The sequence below is a fragment of the Podarcis erhardii genome, assembly GCF_964252035.2.
Source record: "Podarcis erhardii genome assembly, chromosome: 7".
Lineage (NCBI taxonomy): Eukaryota > Metazoa > Chordata > Lepidosauria > Squamata > Lacertidae > Podarcis > Podarcis erhardii.
In genome coordinates, this window is record NC_138511.1 from 82,602,527 (window position 1) to 82,622,040 (window position 19,514).

Consider the following 19,514-nt stretch of genomic DNA (forward strand, 5'->3'; position numbering starts at 1 on the left):
ACAAGGAAACATGCATTGACTATCTTCATGATGGATGGTTTTATATACTTCAGCCAGTGCTCTTTTCTACAACCCATATGCCTTGTAAAACTAAACCTTAATGCACCATCTGTGCCTGGGAACAATTTGTTTTTCGTCTGGTACCATCTCTGGTGAAACAGAGTATGTCTTTTAAATTATTCTAAAAAGTGTCTGTATTATCCTTACAAAACCAGAGCAATTCACAACCATGGGCAGGCAACAGAATTGGTGGCACAGACTGTTCAGATAATACTCTATATTGCAGTTGCCGTAAGGGCCTTTTAGCAGTTCTCTCTACCCTTAAACAGTGTTAGCTCCCTTCAGCAGCACTCACCATCTAGAACAGGGGTAGGCAACCTAAGGCCACAAGCTGGATGCGGCCCAATCGCCTTCTTAATCCAGCCCATGGATGGTCCGGGAATCAGCGTGTTTTTACATGAGTAGAATGTGTCCTTTTCTTTAAAATGCTTCTTTGGGTTATTTGTGGGGCATAGGAATTCGTTCATTTCCTCCTGCAAAATATAGTCCAACCCACCATATGGTCTGAGGGATGGTGGACCGGCCCACGGATGAAAAAGGTTGCTGACCCCTGATCTAGAAGCTGTACTATAATGTCACCATGTGGAAGATATGCTTGCAAAGGGATGGGGATTCATGAAGGCTTTCCACCCTGTCCATTTTATGCATGAACGACCTATGTAAGTGTTATCATTATGGCATGGAACATCAATATGCAATATCTATTGCATCTCTCTCAGTCACCTTAAAAGAATGATATGAATCAGCCCTTACTACACATAACATACACAAAGAGCTTGTGATCCTCAGTTCACTTACTTAGAAGGCCTAATAAAGTCAGTAAGACTTCCAAGGTAAAGCTGTTTAGGATGGAGTGGCTGTCTTCAGGATCAGGAAGGGTAAATGTTTTTTTGATACTGCCCCATGTCATTTCTCCTAAACCAAATTGCATCCCTAGAGTTAGTACTTGCCTTGTGGAGCAACACATACGGGTATTATATGTATGGCTTTGCCTTGAAGTTAAATAGCATCAGCAGGGGAGCAGGCAGTTCTCTGAGGGAAATAGCATGGAGAGAAGGATTAATCAATTAGCCATGCTCCCTTCCACAGCACTGGGGTCTCAATCCACATCAGCTCTTCTAGTGCCATTACTAACTCTTACAACAACAACAACAAAACACCACAGGATATCCTATTCACAGCTATCCCGTGACAAGTAGGATTCAGTCCTGATACTCTGCTCTACTTTTGTCTGCAGATGGAACTATATTATTTGGCAAATATAACAGTTTTGAGAAGTTGCAAGGCTAACACATACGTGGCATGCAAAAGCGTGTAATACAAATCCATGTGGTTGTTTGTTTTAGGCAAATAAGCTTTGGTGGTTGAAATCTGAAATAGGGGAGGGGGGGAGAGGAAGGAATTTCATCCTTGTGCATAGACATCTGCATGGCATTTCCCAACTAACTCCTCCTGAAGCTACTTTTCTCCTTGCAGGGTTCCAAATAATGTATTTTGCAAGTTTAAACAGGCACCCCTGGAGGAGAGTGGCTTGAGGGAAAGCTGTGGAAGAAAAAGGGGGGGGGAAGCTAAATAAAGAATTAAACATCTTACTCCCATCCTGCTTCCATTTCTGACTGCTTCCCTCACAAAACTACTTTGGCTAGAAGAAGCAGGCATTGCATTTCATAATATGTGTTTATATACAGTGTGTTATTTGGACCAGAGTTTCAGATTAATGTAAAAAGTATATGACAGTTACATTGAACGCTATTTCTTAATTTATGACAGTAACAGCAGTCACTTTTGAAACAGCCATTTATTAAGATAACATGGGCAGAATATGATTGGCCATTGAAATAAAGCCCAAGAGCTGCACAGTATAAGTGCAAGCACAGTTCAACTGAATTATGGAATCTTGGGGTTTCATTGTTAGATGGAAATGTGGCAGAGTCTAGTAGTAAGGGTTGAATCTTTTTCTTCACATTAGAGCTCCTGAACCTCATTGTAACATTGGCTCATTTTGGAAATAATATTTAAGGAGCTTAGTGAAGATTCATCAGGTATAGCATCAGAAAACAGTTTCAGCAAAACATAAAAAGATGCTAGCAGGAGATAATGTAAATGTAGCTTTGTAAATTACATCAGGTAACTCCACAAGTAGTATAGCACCCTATGCTTTTTCATGTTGGCCCTCAAGAAGAAATGCTTATTACAAAACTTCAACATTTAAAACATAGGCACTTCTTTCATTTTAAATCTGATTGTGGAGCATTAAAAAGCATAAGGCTGAAAAAATGTTCACCAAATAAACTTCTAGGGCTTGGCACACAAAAACTCACTTCTAAGGTCATATACCCAAAATTTTGTCTTTAAGAGCTGTAAAACAATGAGGTGGTATGAGCGGTGGTGCTGGCTTTAGAAAAAGTCACGTGATGAAGTTTCCTACAGAGTAGACAGCAAATGATTAGAGCCCTGTTTATTACAGCAGATGGCGAAATGCACCAAAACTGCTACATGAGCAGAAATGCAGAGTTGCTTACTTTATGTTTAAAAACATTCAAAATACAGCACCATACTCTGTACTGGAACTGGTAGCTCTATCAACTATGTTACACTAAGGTGGCTTCTCTCCTGTGTGCGTTCGTGTGTGGCTGGCCAGGTGTCCTGACTGGCTAAAGCTTTTTCCACACTCTCCACATGAATATGGCTTCTCTCCTGTGTGCATTCGCTTGTGGACAGCCAGGTTTCCTGAACAGCTGAAGCTTTTTCCACACTCTCCACATGAATATGGCTTCTCTCCTGTGTGCGTTCGCATGTGGACGGCCAGGACTCCTGACCAGCTGAAGCTTTTCCCGCACTCTCCACATGAATATGGCTTCTCTCCTGTGTGCGTTCGCTTGTGGATGGCCAGGTGTCCTGAACAGCTGAAGCTTTTCCCGCACTTTCCACATGAATATGGCTTCTCTCCTGTGTGCGTTCGTTTGTGCTTGGCCAGGTGTCCTGAACAGCTGAAGCTTTTCCCGCACTTTCCACATGAATATGGCTTCTCTCCTGTGTGCATTCGCTTGTGGACAGCCAGGGTTCCTGAACAGCTGAAGCTTTTCCCACACTCTCCACATGAATATGGCTTCTCTCCTGTGTGCATTCGTTTGTGGATGGCCAGGTCTCCTGACTGGCTGAAGCTTTTCCCGCACTCTCCACATGAATATGGCTTCTCTCCTGTGTGCGTTCGCTTGTGGATGGCCAGGACTCCTGACCGGCTGAAGCTTTTCCCACACTCTCCACATGAATATGGCTTCTCTCTTGTATGTGTTTGCATGGGAGTGACTAGCACTGATGAGTAGCTGAAACTTCTCCCGCACTTTCTAAATGAACATGGTCTCTCTCCTATACATAATTGTTGGGCCGGATGTGACAGCTGCTTTAAAGTTGCCCCACTTTCATTGCGTCTAGAAACCTGAGTTCTACTCTGTGTCTCTTTGTTTATATCTTTTAAAAACACTGTCTCGTCATCTTTATTTTTGTCAACACAACTTGGCACTAGGTGCTGCAGCATAGTTCTGTTTGAAGCACTATTTGTGATTTTGAATGGCGATTTCTCTGCTAGGACATTTTCAGGTACTTCAGGCTGTATTCCATATCCTGAATGCCTCCATTTCATATGTCTGTGAAGGTAATCTTTGAAAGTGAAAGCCAATTTGCAGCAGGGACACTGATGACAAGTGATACCTCGCTCCTGTATCAAACGTGAATTCTGCCTGTGTGCTATTTGAGAACAAACAAGATTTGAGTTTTAGTAGCTATTTTCAATCATGCATGACAAATGGGCATGTGGGACTACATTATTTAGGAAACTACAGCACCCAACAAGCTCACTGAGAGCCAAGGAAAAATACAAATGCCAAAACAGAGGGTTGTCCTGAAGGAGCAAGTGGCAGGAAGAAGACCAAGGCTGGCCACAGCATTCAGAAAGCTCATATTGCATACAGTGGTCAAAACAGCATCAATGACCATATTACATGTATGGGAAATAAAATAGCTTTGACCATATCATTGCAGAAGTGTTTTACACAATAAAATGAACAAGGGCTCTAAGGCATATTTTTTTAATTAAATAATAAATTAAACTTAATTTTAACTATTCTCATGAATGTGTGAGTTATTTCATGCTCAAAGAGACCTTAAACCTGTCCAAAAAGGTATTTTTTTTGTAAAAAAATTACTTAAAAATCAATTTATTTTATAACCACAAAAAACACCCTCCTTATATTTAAAACATAACAAGTACATGGTCAGCCCATTCTACAACAAAAGTATGATACACGTGTTAGTTGTGGTTTGCGCGCTATGGCTTATCAAACCTACCGGGAATAAAATGACAAAAATTCAGTTTGAATGGTCAGTGACCCTTTTCTGTGGCACTTAATACCATTTTTATACCTTATTTTGAAAGAGACCACAATTAGCTTTATTTTGATACCAAAATAAGCCCAATCGGTTAAAAAAAATGCAAAACAGGAGGTTTTTTTTCCTGAACTGATGCATAATTCACATTAGCCTAAATAGCGCGAAAATCGAAATTTTCAAAAGAATTCTCCTGCGCCCAATATTGGACCAAAAAATATTTAAAAATTAATTTGAGGTTATCTCATAGGTACCTACACATTTAAAAAAATGAAGAAAATTTGAGTCATGAGAGCACATGGCACCAGGTGATTTGGCATGGAATGACCCAAAATCTGGAGGTGTGTTAAAATATTGCAATACTATTGAATGCAAATAAAGTCTAAATTTTGGTGCTTTAACTATATTAAAATAGTTCTGAGAGAGAATTTCTTCTATGCCAAATGCATTTCTTATTTTTTAAGATAACACCTGCATACAGAGGAAATGAGATATTTGCACAAGAGACAACTATATGATGAAATTCTTCATAATATTACAACTGTAGTACTGTTGTGACCTTGGGGGGGGGTCAGCCTGTATGATGCTGGAGTCTCTTCTAATTCCATTGTTGAACTGGCCAGGCAAGTTCCTTGGCGAGTTAATGGCCCTAAGTATGGTCAATAATATAACAAAGCAAGTTGTTCTGTGCCGGAGGACAAATGGGTAGCCCCTCCCCTCACCAGCAATATTACTTGTGCCAGCCTGCTCAAGGTTGGCACCTCTCCCATGCTCTATGATGGAATTACTTTATACTTTATGTACTTTCTAAAAAAAAAAAAAAAAAAAAAAAAAGTTATCTTCTGCTGTACCACAAGTTAAGAGTTCTATTTTGCCCTTAAAATAAAGAGTAGTCATGTTTCACTGTCTAACATACTGTAATTTTACAATCATTCTTCCTCTCTCTTTTATTATTTAGTGCTTTCCGGTCTGTGCACCACCCTTTCCAAAGCTGGAGTGTACGTTCCTTAGAGAGCAAACAAGCTATTTCTTCATGCAGAAGACTTTCTATGACCCCATTCCATGTACTCTTTGTGTAGGGAATATTACATCACTGCTCCTAAACTAGAGATAGCAAGTATTAAAAACAAAATATATTTTTCATATTGAAAGGCAGCCATATTTTCCACAACCATGCTGAGTAGATGAAACAGAAATGATATAGTTTACTTGAGCTACTTGAAAAATGCTACACAGGTTGTTTACATATACAGTATATGCTTTCATAAAACAACAGAAAAAGCCCAGTAAGGCTGTCCTTCAATGCAGTATTACTATATTTTCAATACAGAGTGGTCACATCATATACACATTTAACTTGCACAAATTCAACAATACGCGCTCAGCTGCAAGAACCAGTGGGGAAGCTGCAATGGGGTGAGGCAGCCTTCTGGACGAGGGTTGCAGCAGAGGACGGGGAGGGATACAGGCAGAATAAAAAGGCTAGAATGGATCTGCAGCTTTTGTCTGTGTCTCTCTCTATCTACCCCCCTCCTCCTTCCCTCTGCTTTCATCTCTCCCCCACCACTGTTTCCTCACTGGTCACTGCAGCCAAGGGAGCCAGGTCGCCATTCTGCACTCTCTCTTCCTTGCCATTATCCTCCAAAGAGGAGGGGAAACAATCTGCTGCTGCCATCTCAATGCTGCCACCATGTATGCAAGGGTGAGGGAAGGCATTCAAGGCACAGGGAGGACCTGAGACTTCCCCCACCCCTTGCCAATCAGCAGTCAGATAAATTTTGGCTATATGTGATTTTGCATATACATGCTGCCTCAGGAATGGAATTATCTGAGAGCAAATTCATACAACCATATTGACAGAGCTCAATTTTTGGATGTGTTGACAGTGGCCATGTGTTTGCTTCAGAATATGCCCAAATTGCAACTCACCCCTAACTACTGTTCCATTTAAAAACCTGAAATTGGGATGTTTTAACTGGAGTGTGGTACATATGAGATGACTTAAGAACTGGAGTCATGTTCAAAAGTCATACAACCACTACCATTATGTCAAAAACTCAGAACCAGACTTTTCAGCTCACATATTCACCATGCGAAATTAATCCTAATCCTTATGCATTTCTCTGAAACATGAAAACTTTCCCCCAGCTGTCCTACATTTCTCTTACCTCAAACCACCCTTCTAGCTCTACAATTCTATGATTCTATGAACTAGTCCTTTAGATTTATATAACGCATAGAAATATGAAGTTATCCTTAGACGCATCTAGTAGAATGCTGTCTAAGACAAAAAAAAACAAGCAACAACAGACCAGTGTTAGGGAAGATTTAAAACAATGCATGATTATTATACCTTTTCTTGATTTCCATCTAGAGCCCCACTTGATGCCAAGCTCCTTTCCATATTCTTCTCCGTACCAAACCAGAAGCTCAGAATGAATAAGGATTATTTTACATGCTCTGTAGTAGATTTTCCCATGATACTGGAAGGCAACAAGATTTTGCTCTTCCTCATTCCGGGCACAGTTAACATACCTGAAAGTTCATTGTTAAGAGGGTAACTAAAAGTACTCAGTCAGGGAAGTTGGAAATTAGAGAAGTACTATGAAGCATAACAATTGCATTACTTTCTTCTATTATTCCAGTAATGAAATGCGCAGCTGAAATATTTTAAATTTGTTGAACACTGGGCATATTATACACTGGCACTTACAACCCACAACAGAATTTTGTAAAATAAACTTTTGTCTTCTTACCTGTGGTAACTTCACTTTCTTTTTTTTATGGTGGTAGAAGAATATCTTTGTCTGGGTTGCTCCTCCCATTCATTTCAGAAGGCAAGACTTATGCAGACCACCAGGCATTTGCTCTACTAGGAATGATGAACCCATAGCTTTGACTGATCCCACTAAGCAGTTTAGGGGCCCACCACTCTATTTCCAAACCAATATATTCTTTTTACCTTTGAAAGGTGCCACCTCTCCCTCTAGTACTGGCACTACTGAACTTTGGTATATAGTGCACAATTTGCACAGCAGTATGCAGAAAAAAATACCCTGGTAAGACTGTTGTTGAAAGGACAAAAAAACCTTAACATTTATTACTCATGGAGGAGGAACCATTCTATGTATAGATTTTACATGTGGTCAATATGCAGTCAAGATGTTGACACTAGCACAAGCTAACTCATACTGATTACCTGGAGAAGCAGAAAAGAATTAGTCTGAAAGGAAGTGATCTACTTTACCAACAAGCATTTACTAAAAGAGAAGGAATCAGTGAAGAAGGAAGAACAGGTTGCATTTCTGTCTATTCCTCACCACAGTTCAAGCAGGTTATTGCAATTGTTGTGCTTTACTCCCAACAGTTAAAAGATCTTAAGAGCTTGGACGGCTAAGCTGTAGCCACCCAGAATGACATGTAAGTCATTCTGTTCTATTGGCCTTTCCAGGTGTATGAAGACCCTTGTTTTAAAAGTCTCTCTTCATTTAGTTTGATCAAGGATGTTTACCTCATCCAGTTGGAATTAGTTTCATCCTTTCCATCAATGTAAACATAGCAGTTTTGCCCTCTAGTAATCTGTAATTAAAATAGACACGAAACACATGCATCAATATGGTAACACTACAACAATATGTAGAATGTTAAGGGGCTCTGCTCCCCTGCTTGCTTTGCTCATCATCCTCTCCCCCTACCCCACATTAACCCCTTAGAGTTTCCCCTTCCCACCACATGCAACTTCTAATCCCTTTTCACCCTCTCAACCCTACGTTTGAAAGCACTACTCTCATTTCTGCAGCCTTGCTTTGCACCCGTTTTCACCTCCACCTCCATGTCTTCCCCTTCTTTTGTGCAACCCCAGCAGGCACACAGACCATTCCCATGGTAATCTCCTGCATCTTCTTCTTCCCACATATTGCAACTACTAAGAACCCTTTTCACCTTTTGCCTAATTATGAAGCCACCCTCCCCACCTATTCTGTAGCTCTGTTTCCTGGCAGGCTTGTTTCCTGGATTCTCATCATTTTCTTTCTAGGAGTTTTCCTGGAGTTTTTAAACTTTGTGTTTAAATAATCTAGAATAGTCTAGGTGGGGAAATATACTTTTTATTTTAATAATACAATTCACTTTGAATAAACAAATAAGCAGAAGCAACAAAATATTGGTTTGGAACAAAATATTGGTTTGGGTGAGAAATACATTTTAAGAACTTCCCTGGCTTTTTTGCTTGAGGTATATTTCATTCATTCAGGAAGGTGGTACTCTACACGAAAAGTTCTTTAAATAAAAGTGCTGTGTGTAAATCATACCAGCCAAGAATAACCACTGTTGGCTGCTTCTTCTTCCTCTGTGATTTTCCCTTCGTAGGGCCCAAAATGAATTCCTGGAGGCAGAATTTCTCCTTCATTCCAGACTCCAAAGCCAGCTTTGGGGATACCTGAAGGGCCAATTCTCAAACCTGGAGGTAAAGTGAGGGTGGCCCTCTCTTCCAGTCCTATTTCTACTGCTGTATCCTTGATGAAAACTGGAGAACCATGAACTGAACATTCATCAATAAAGAATAGCAGGCAGTATTCACAAACTAGGAAGGGAAAGAAAGTTAACTGAGACGTGATGCTGCAGGACTTTTTTCACCATCAATTAGTTTATTCTTTTTTTCAGATATCTACAGCTATGAATGGCAATCTATATAAATATTTAAAGTTGTAAAACTTGGGGAATTTGTGTCAATGTGCAATAATTATTACAATGAATTTTGTGGTTGGCTCTCCAACTGAGGCTCTGGTCTTGTTGGGAAATGGTGATATGGACATGGCTATTGTACTGCTTCAGGGGATAAGGATGCCAGGGGTGGGAGTCTACTTATGGGACAGTCCAGAGAGCAAGGTTAGGTTCACAACCTAAGGTCACATTGAGGGGGTGGTCAATAAGAGAAGCAAAGTCCAGTCACAGGCCAAAGACACAAACAAAAAGAACACAGGTTCTCAGCAAGGCAGCACAGAGCACCAAGAAGCTGGTTAATGGAAGTTGTTCCAAGAAACTTCCCCAAGGACTGAATACATTTTTCCATGAGCCTGCTAAGCCCCACCTTAGACATAGCATATGGTCAGCAGATAATCTAATTGCAGCAGACAGAATTCTGTCTGGTTCTAGTCATAGTCAGCCTGATAGTTGTTGTTGTTATTTTGTTTTTTAAATAATATTTATTAAATATTTCTTAGTTTACAAAAATATGTGCATTGTCTCTTTTTTCAAGTTGTGTTTTCTACAGATCAGTTTCATTTGTTGTGAGATGTTAGTGTTGCAAACAATATGAGGTTGGGAAGAAAAGATGGGGAAAGTGGGGGAGGGGTGATGGTGTGCGGGATAGTTTTACAAACCCTGATAGTTCCATTTAACAATAGTTCTAGCACCATAGGGTGCTCCAAGGCTTCATGGTACAGTTGGATGAATTCAGGGGAAATGTTTCATTATTTCTCATGTTTGTCATTGCCCATAAATGTTAAAAAGGATTATTTCCCCTGCTATGCAACCTTGGCATTCCCTATCAGAATGTTGAGTGGTATTGACGTGTTTCCCATTGGATTCTCTTTGGAGAAGGAAGGATTTCCTCCCTAAACTAGTTTAGCCACTAACATTTGGTTGGTTGGGTTTCCTTTTCTTATAGTGTGTAACCATACTTTAATTGCACAAATTCCATCAAGCTATTACTGACTGTATCTGCTGACTCCATGTGGCACACTGTGGTCCACAGATGACAGCTGCACACTAGGAGTGGTTATGGGTAGATGGACTGTCTATTCTTATTCTAAGGGATTGGTCTACATAGCCTTTGGATACGTTCATCTCTATGAGTCTATGAAATATGTGTTTGTTGTTGGCACTTCTATAGCATGTGTAGACCTTTCAAAAACCTCTGTGTTGTGTCCAATTAATTATTACTCAGAGGAGTCCTATTCAAATCAAATGATCTAATTTAGTAATATTAAATATTAAATTAATTACAATGGGTCTAAACTGAGTAGGCCTAGCATTGGCTTTAACCCTTTATCACAATCTGCCAGTTTTTGACAAATCAAGAACAGCATTAGTTCAGTTCAACTACCACAGATTACTTGTACAGATTCTGATAACATTAAGACCACCTCCTGTTTAGAGAAGGGCTAGGGTAACTGCAGACCTTCTGTATATCACCCATCATACATGAATATAATCAAATTGCGAGTCTATTGTGAATGAATGGCAAATTTATAGGAAATTTATTTTCTTTTTAAAATGTGGTTGGGAATACTGATTATAGCTCAGGAACTTTTTATGTGAAAGTCTGAAGTACTTTCTTACAAAATGGAGCAGTGTCACAAAAAGAGAGTTTAATAGTGCCAGTGGTTTGGCCGTATAGAATTGCTATTCCTTTTCCTATTTTGGACAATTGTTACAAGCCTGATACAGGCATTTTAATTAACATAATTTTGATTAAGCACTTTTTAAAATATAAGCACAAAGGGAGAGTTTCTTAGCATTATTAGCATTAGAATTATGAATAAACCTGAACCTGAAAAATATGTAATAGAATATCTAAAAGCACTGTTTTATACAGTAAATATTTTTCCAAGGCAACATAAGAATTGAAGATGGAAACTGCTGATTATAAACTTACACAAGTAATCATCATCATTTGGCTCATTTATTTCCATATATGTTTTTCTCTCCCTCTTCCGCAAACTATATGTACTAACTTCTTTCTCCTGATCTCTTTTCCTATTCTTTGTTTTCCTCGACAAAGCTTTCTTCTCAATATCTGAAGTATATAATATGATTATGTAACGCATAAACTCATGGAAAGCAAAAGTACACGGAATACAAGAACTTGAATCACATTAGGTATGTTTAGGTGTTCACATTAGTCCCTGCTTGTCTTGCTCATGTGTAGGATTTACATATAAGCAGAATGCCTGAATATACCTACTTTTGTTTCTGCAAGATGTGTGTAGAACACTGTGGGATATTCTATTCTGGAATGGCATTGTCTCCTTATAATAAAATCTTCTATTGTTTCAGCATTTCTAACAAGTCACATAAGAATAGCAGGTGATAAAAAACATAGGATGAACATACCACACTGGACATGAAGTGACAGATACAATGTGCTGAGAATTAAAATGTTCTCTATTTCCTCCTGAAGATTTTGCTTGACTGTGCTCCAAAATGTTTCACTAGGCATCTAACAGAATTAGTTGTGCTCTTTACTAGCGAGGCTTAATTACCTAGATTGGCTGAGAGCCTGTATATGTGACAATGTGGCTCACAGGCAGCAAAATATTAACCAATCATGCTCCGACCTAGAAATACCATACTAAACTATAGCCCTTTTCATAATGAGACAAAACCTCCTAAAAAATCCCCAACTTTCATAAAGCACAATGAATATCTTTTAACATGGACATATCTGCATTTAAGTGCAGCTTATCAATGTTAGAAATTTAATTCTGAGTCAATTTTCATATTTCATGGTTGCAGGAATGCCTGGTCCTGTTAACATGGATAAGCTCACACCTAAACATCACTATAGTATTACCACACCCTGTCACTTTCATGCCCCATCTCCTTCCATATTTGACTCATGTAAAGTCTTTCACAGTGTAATTGGCTAGGTTGAGCAGCTGCACAGTATAAGCTCTCTGTCATTTCGCTGCACTGGACTTGAAAACAACATGCAATATTGTTTTTGCTCTTACATACAATTACATCAAAAAAAAATTTCTTACACAGATCATAAGATCAGATCATTAGAAAAAGTTCCAGTTCCAGTTTTGGAGAGTGCCCTTTACAATTAAATGTCAAAAAGTTTTATAAGCAGCTGTAAAGAACACAGTGGGCAGAGTAATTATTATTTAAAGTTGTTAAGAAAATAAATTAATGGCTTTCTACCAAGCACTTACCAGCCTTTGATTCTGCTGCAATGTCTGTAGTATGAACATCTGCACATGTATTTTTGTCAGTTTTCTTTATATGTTCTTGGTCTTTGGAAGTAAGTCCCATAGTGTTTATTTGCTTATTCTGCAACAAAAAGTTGTTTTCTATTAAATCTTAACACCTCAAATAACACTCATAAAGAATTAAGAGGGGGCTTGTGAATCATGTGTATTTACTGAGTGGTAAAAGTGATCATAAGGGACGCAGGTGGCGCTGTGAGTTAAACCACAGGTCGGCGGTTCGAATCCCCATGACGGGGTGAGCTCCCATTGCTCAGTCCCTGCTCCTGCCAACCTAGCAGTTCGAAAGCACAAAGTGCAAGTAGATAAATAGGTACTGCTCCGGTGGGAAGGTAAACGGCGTTTCCGTGTGCTGCTCTGGTTCGCCAGAAGCAGCTTAGTCATGCTGGCCACATGACCCGGAAGCTGTCTGTGGACAAACGCCGGCTCCCTTGGCCTATAGAGCGAGATGAGCGCGTAACCCCAGAGGTGGTCACGACTGGACCTAATGGTCAGGGGTCCCTTTACCTTTTAAAACTGATCATATTAATTTAGATCTTCTTAAATATTTTCACAATGGCAGTTATCATTTAGACAAATTACCAGTTAGTATATTCAGTTACGAGACAGTCCCAAGGCATGCTTAATTATTTATTTTTCTCAGGAATCTCTCCTTTGGCTATAGAGTACAATGTTTAGCAAAAGTACGGTGCATGGAAATAACTTTGAACATGTGACTATTATTGCTACCACCCAGAAAGACCTTCAAACGTGAACAGAAAATGAATTGCTGCAGCAATCATGACTTAAATGTATGAACATATTACATATTTGACTTTCAACCCAATGAAATAGCTACATAGTGTCCTCATGTCAAAAAGGTTGTGTTGTCTGGGGCTGACTAGAATTCAAAACACCTAGAGAAGGGTTGTCAACCTGGTCCCTACTGCCCACTTCTAGGCATTTCAGGATTCTAGGTGGGCGGTAGGGGGTTCTACAGCACACGCTGAATTATCCTTCCATTGAACACTGGTGGGTGGTAAGGAATTTTTTCCATTAAGAAAGATGCATTAGTGGGCAGTAGGTATAAAACGGTTGACTACCCCTGACCTAGAGGGAATCAGACCGGTGAAGGCTGGTCTATTAGGCTGTGTCCACATAAAGCTTTTGAAACACACATGGGCTACTATTTCACAGTGTGCTTTCGTACATAGCAGTTTCCTGTGTACAGCAGTACACACCTTCACGATCTAAAGCAGCAGCTACTAACTATATTGGCTGTATACATGGATAATGTGCAAGCTAGTGTCCAGCTGTGTTCTGTTCCCCTCCCCTCCATTAGTGTTTCCACATACTTTTTTTAAAAAAAGAAAAGAAAATGTTTTTCACAGTCTTTCAGTGTGTCTGCAAATAGTGTGGGTTTTGTGAACTACAGGTCACCCTGTCAGATGGGTAGCTTATCCCCAGTCTCCTACACATTTGATTCCAGAGTTTGTGTTGATTCCGGAGTTTGTTTCTTTGTTTCAGTTGTTTGTTTTGGTTCTTCCTTTGTTTGAATGTGTAATGTTATGATCACTGACTACAAATGTCAAATTGTTTCTCTGGAAGCTAATGATCGTGAACAATAAATTTCCACTCAAATAAAAAGTATGCCCATTTCAAACCCTGCTATTATTAATATCTTTATTTCCATATTAGGGCAAACACATGAAATATTTCTCCAAACTATTTTGATTCGATGTTTGCTAGAATCATCAGACAAACAAAAAAACAGAAATTGCAAATCATTTGAAATATCCAAATATCTTACTTGATCAAGAGGGTACGTTTTTTTCTTTTCCTCTTTCCAGCTATTCAGGTTACATGGTGTCCTAAAAGATTTTACTGGAAATAAGAAGCAAACTAATATTTTAGAAATTAAAATATTATCACTGAACATATAAACCCGAGAGAGAGAGAGAGAGAGAGAGAGAGAGAGAGAGAGTGTATTGTGCAATATATACACAAACTTTGGTATTTGTACCAGTCAGTCATTTGGAGAAAGCTATAGCTCCAAACCATCCACTAAATTTCTCCAGTACCTGCCAGCCAGTTCTCCATGGTAATTTCCAGGAGTATATTTGCAAAAATATGTTATAATAAAAAAATATATTATTTATACCCCACCCATCTGGCTGGGTTTCCCCAGCCACTGTTTCACCAATAGAAAGACATTTGGTAGCATGAATTTAAATAAATAGAAACTGAAAAGGTAGGTGGTTCTCCTTCAGTTTATGGAATGATAAAAACAGTAATGCCTCAATAATAATAATAATAATAATAATAATAATAATAATAATAATAATTTATTATTTATACCCTGCCCATCTGGCTGGGCTTCCCCAGACACTCTGGGCGGCTTCCAAAAAAATATTAAAATTCTGTAATACATCAAACATTCTTTAGGGAAGTTTTTAATGTCTAGTGCGGTATTGTTTTTAATATTCAGTTGGAAGCCGCCCAGAGTGGCTGGGGAAACCCAGCCAGATGGGCAGGGTATAAATAATTAATAATAATAATAATAATAATAATAATAATAATAATAATAATAGCTTCCCTAAACAGGGCTTCCTTCAGATGTCTTCTAAAAGTCTGGTAGTTGTTGTTCTCTTTGACATCTGGTGGGAGGGCGTTCCACATGGAAGGCGCCACTACAGAGAAGGCCCTCTGTCTGGTTTCCTGTAACTTGGCTTCTCGCAGTGAGGGAACCGCCAGGAGGCCCTCGGTGCTGGACCTCAGTGTCCGGGTAGAACGATGGGGGTGGAGACGCTCCTTCAAATATACTGGACCGAGGCCATTTAGGGCTTTAAAGGTCAGCACCAACACTTTGAATTGTGCTCGGAAACGTACTGGGATAAATGTCTCTTGATTGATTGATGTTTAGAATATTTTCTCTGCATCTTCACTTTTATCTTGACTATGAATGCATCATCACAGGAATGTATCCCATGATATTACACACTGTGTTGCCAAGAAAAAGGAGTGAACATAGGAAACTGTATATACGAAGTCAGACCACTGGTCCATCCATCTCAGTATTGTTGACACGGTCCAGCAGTGGCCCTCCAGGGGTCCAGACAAAAGTCTTTTCCAGCTCTACCTGGAAATACCAGTGACTAAACCTGAGAGTTTTTCTGCACAAAACACATGCTGTACCACTGAGCTTCAGACTTTCCTTATATGATAGGAATGATTGTATATACATGGAATGAATGGAAATATAGGGACAATATGGCAATAACCTCATTGCTGATACAGTATTGAATTAATGAAACATCATTAGGTGCTCAGCTTTAGAATGAATATAAAACCATTCTAATGCAAAAGATTAATATTTAATAAAAAGAATACAGCAAAATTGCAACCTGATCTGCACCAGATCTGCATCAGAGTACACAGTATAGCAAGAGAACAGAGGTGGGGAACCAGTGACCCTCCAATTGTTGTTTGACTCCATCTCCCATTAGTCCCAGCCAGCATGGCTAATGGTGAAGGATTACAGGAGTCATATCTGGAGGGCCACTCATTCCCCATCATTGCAACAGAATATTCATATAGGTAGAGCAAAGGAAAATCAAGTATGAGACATAAGGGCCATTAGTAGTGATGAGCAAAATGAACCAATGTAGATGAGTTGGGTCACATACATAAACTACATTTTGTTACATTCATCAGCTGCATCTCACAAAATTAATGTAACTAAAGTAATAGATATATCATTCACCAGAAAGAGACAAATGCAGTCAATCACAGAGCATTTATCTTTCAATTAGCTATGATGGCTAAATGGAATGCCCATGTTCAGATATATGCTAAGTTGATTGAAGGGACAACAGAAAGGGGGAGCATTGCCTTCATGCCCTGCTTATGGGCTTCCCAGAAGTATCTGGCTGGGCACTGTGGGAAACAGGATGGTCTGTTCCAGCAGGATTTTTCTTAGACTTTACTGCTGGTGAGGGGTGTGGCCTGCAAAGAGTTCTATGGCCTGGAGGGCTGCATGTATTCAGGAATGACTATAGTAATCATTTACCTATAGTCAAAACAAAATAAAAAAATTCCTTCCAGTAGCACCTTAAAGACCAACTGAGTTAGTTCTAGGTATGAGCTTTCGTGTGCATGCACACTTCTTCAGATACACTGAAACAGAAGTCACCGGACCTTTCTATAAAGAAAGACCTTTCTATAGAAAGGTCCGGTGACTTCTGTTTCAGTGTATCTGAAGAAGTGTGCATGCACACGAAAGCTCATACCTAGAACTAACTCAGTTGGTCTTTAAGGTGCTACTGGAAGGAATTTTTTTATTTTGTTTTGACCATGGCAGACCAACACGGCTACCTATCTGTAACTATGGAATTTACCTATAGATTTTGGTGTCCATTCCTCATCGGACTCAGAGGACTCATTCGTAGTTTTGGGAGGTTGCCGTGCGTGATACATAAATGTTGGTTTAGGTGTAGGAAGACCTAATAAAAAATTTCAGGTATAAGATACTATAAAAGTTGTTGTCTGCAAACATCTTATTGAAAGAATGCTTCCAGAAATTTGTCTCTGTTCAACTGATGTCAAATGCCAATAAAAGACAAAATAATCAATGCTATGGTATTGTGCTATGAGAAAACCAGGCCCTTCCCACCCCCCCACCCCAGAATCTGTATCCAATGTGAAAGGATTCAGATCACTTGCCACATAGTATACCTAGCCAAAAAGTTTTGTTAAAAAGAAAAAGTACTGTATCAGTGAAAGACCAATCTATCCTCTGCAGTCCACAACATGGGGGAAATGTGGGAAAAGGAGACAAATGTTTCAATGGTATCTTACAGAGCAATTCTAAGAAACTCAAAAGTAAGCCCTATTGCTTTCAATTGGGGTCTACAACCAGGAAAGTGGATTAGATTGCAGCCAATGTGCAACTTAACTGATGCAACCCAGTTACTTAACCAAGCATTATCAAGTGAAGACATGCTTGCAAAAGAATTTGAATCCAGACCTCCCAGGTACAATTTCAGCATTATTTCTAGTTCCATACTTCTTTCATTAATCTCTCTTTGCCTTCTCTACTGGTCCTAATTCTACCTACAGAGTTATAAATTTTAACCTATTTACAAACATAGTTAATATATGGTGTAATTGAGCTAAGCTTCAGGCTGTAATCTATGAGAGCCCTTGGAAGCCTAACAGTTATACTTCTAAATACACACTAAAATATATGCTTTGCTAACTTTAACATGTCACATAGATGAACCCTTTGAATGTTACTATTTGATAAAGGTAAAATAAGGTGCTAGAGTGAACAATTCTTCAATTTCTCTCACCTAATTGAGTCATAAACTCATAGTTCTCTTTCATATTCTTATAACGAATTTTTTCCCATTCTCCCATTTCAGCCCATTGCTCTTTAGGGAAGTAGATGGCCAGCCCTTTAAAAGTATCTTCAGCCTAGTACACAGGAAGAAAGTGGGTACAGACACATAATATCATGCGTTTAAATGTTTTACTTGGAAACAAGCACTTTACAAGTAAAGTGAAATCAATCAGTGAAATTACACACTTTGATCACACGTTTAAATTTGCACACCAATTAATTGATGGGTCTAACAACAAGCTAAGTTGCTGAGACTGCTCTTGAAAGTCCAGTTGTACAAGCTGAGCAGCTGCCATACTTTACCATGTCCCTGAACCAGATCTATGCCAACTTTAAATGATTGCTGCATGATATCAGGCATGTGACTGTAGCATGATTGTCAAGGTTCCCATCTTTATGGACCTCTCCAGCAAGAACTGAGTTACACGTGAAATCATATTATTTACACCCCTTAAATTGTATATTATTTCCCCATTATTTTTATTTAATTAAAACATTTGTGTGTGACTTCCCCAAGCCTGCAAAATTGCTAAAAGCAGCAAGTCTCCACCTGCAGAAGCTTGCCACATTTTAGGATGGAAAGTCTCTTTACGGGATAAAACAAAAAATTCCTTCCAGTAGCACCTTAAAGACCAACTAAGTTAGTTCTAGGTATGAGCTTTCGTGTGCATGCAAACTTCTTCAGATACACGGATATCTTTACGGGATATTTGCTTACTCCAAATTCCTCACCTTGGGCTTCTGCCCCCTTTTCTTATGGCTCGGCTTTTTGACCCTCTCTGTAGAACCCCTGTCTAAGCAACTATTTTGGGGGCTACCTGACCCCGTCCTCCCCACCTCAACACTTTTTGTAAGAAGAGAATCAGAAAGAGGTGATGCCCCACTGGCTCCTTTCTCCAAGGGCTCTCCTCTCAGATCCCTGGGATCTTTCTCCATGAGATCTCCCCCACTGGGAACAGGCCATTCAGCCTCAGTTGCCCTCTCCCCTGGGGTTTCATTCTTCTCAGACACCTCTCTCCTCATCCCTCCAGCTTCTCCCCTACTGAAACTGCCCCTGCCCTCCTGCCCTTGGCATTCATCATCCCTGACCATCTCTTGCCCCAACCCCTGAGCTTCTGCCCCAGGAGGTATTTTTTCCCACATTCGCTGGGCTCCTGCCCCAGCTGGCATTTTCTGCCCTTTTTCCTGGGCCTCTGTCCCAGTGGGCATCTCGCCTCCAGATGCCATTCCCCTCCCTCAGTCCCCAAATTTCAGCCCAGTTTAATCATCTCTCCCTCCTCAGTCTCCATCCATCCCAGCCAACTTTCTTTCTCCCCTTTTCTCCCTCAGCCTTTAATCTTTGGGGAGGGAGTTCAGCCCTGCTCTACACGCAGCGAGGGAACTGTTTAAACTTCGCCCCTCTCTGAAATTCTCCCCGCCACAGCCCAGCCTTTTCGCTCAGCCCCACAGAGCCATCTCCTTCCCTCAGCGAGAGGGAAAAGGCGCCAAAAATCGCGCGAGCCAATGAGCGACAGGAGCTGGTGAGCTGCAGCCAATCATCGGGCAGCGCGGGAAATTTCTCTCTCTTTTTGTACAGGTGTCTCACCGCCAGGGCGCTGCGTTCGTTGGTGGTGGGTTTTTTTGGTTTTACCTCAGGCAAGAGGGTGGGGGGAGGGGCAAGTGTAGAAAAGCGGAGAATCTTCTATCCTGAGGAA

The 19,514-nt window shown here is 39.9% G+C and overlaps 1 protein-coding gene across 1 annotated transcript; it reads right to left on the reverse strand.

Annotated features, from left to right (window-relative positions):
* Positions 1-1,839: 1,839 nt before the first annotated feature.
* On the reverse strand, positions 1,840-19,171 carry LOC309347353 (histone-lysine N-methyltransferase PRDM9-like). The gene is made up of 10 exons (XM_081871863.1): positions 18,553-19,171; positions 17,771-17,894; positions 16,817-16,921; positions 14,230-14,303; positions 12,387-12,504; positions 11,105-11,245; positions 8,757-9,028; positions 7,958-8,025; positions 6,800-6,981; positions 1,840-3,807 (listed from the first exon to the last, which is right to left on the reverse strand). The coding sequence occupies exons 1-10, from the start codon at positions 19,045-19,047 to the stop codon at positions 2,657-2,659; spliced, it is 2,730 nt and encodes a 909-aa protein (XP_081727989.1). The 5' UTR covers positions 19,048-19,171; the 3' UTR covers positions 1,840-2,656.
* Between the last annotated feature and the right edge of the window lie 343 nt (positions 19,172-19,514).

Coding starts and splice junctions, on each gene's coding strand:
- LOC309347353 (XM_081871863.1), bottom strand. CDS start 19,047: ATGGCATCTGGAGGCGAGATGCCCACTGGGACAGAGGCCCAGGAAAAA. Junction 11,246..12,386: donor TGCAGCAGAATCAAAGGCTG/GTAAGTGCTTGG, acceptor TATATACTTCAG/ATATTGAGAAGAAAGCTTTG. Junction 6,982..7,957: donor ACTAATTCCAACTGGATGAG/GTAAACATCCTT, acceptor ATGAACTTTCAG/GTATGTTAACTGTGCCCGGA.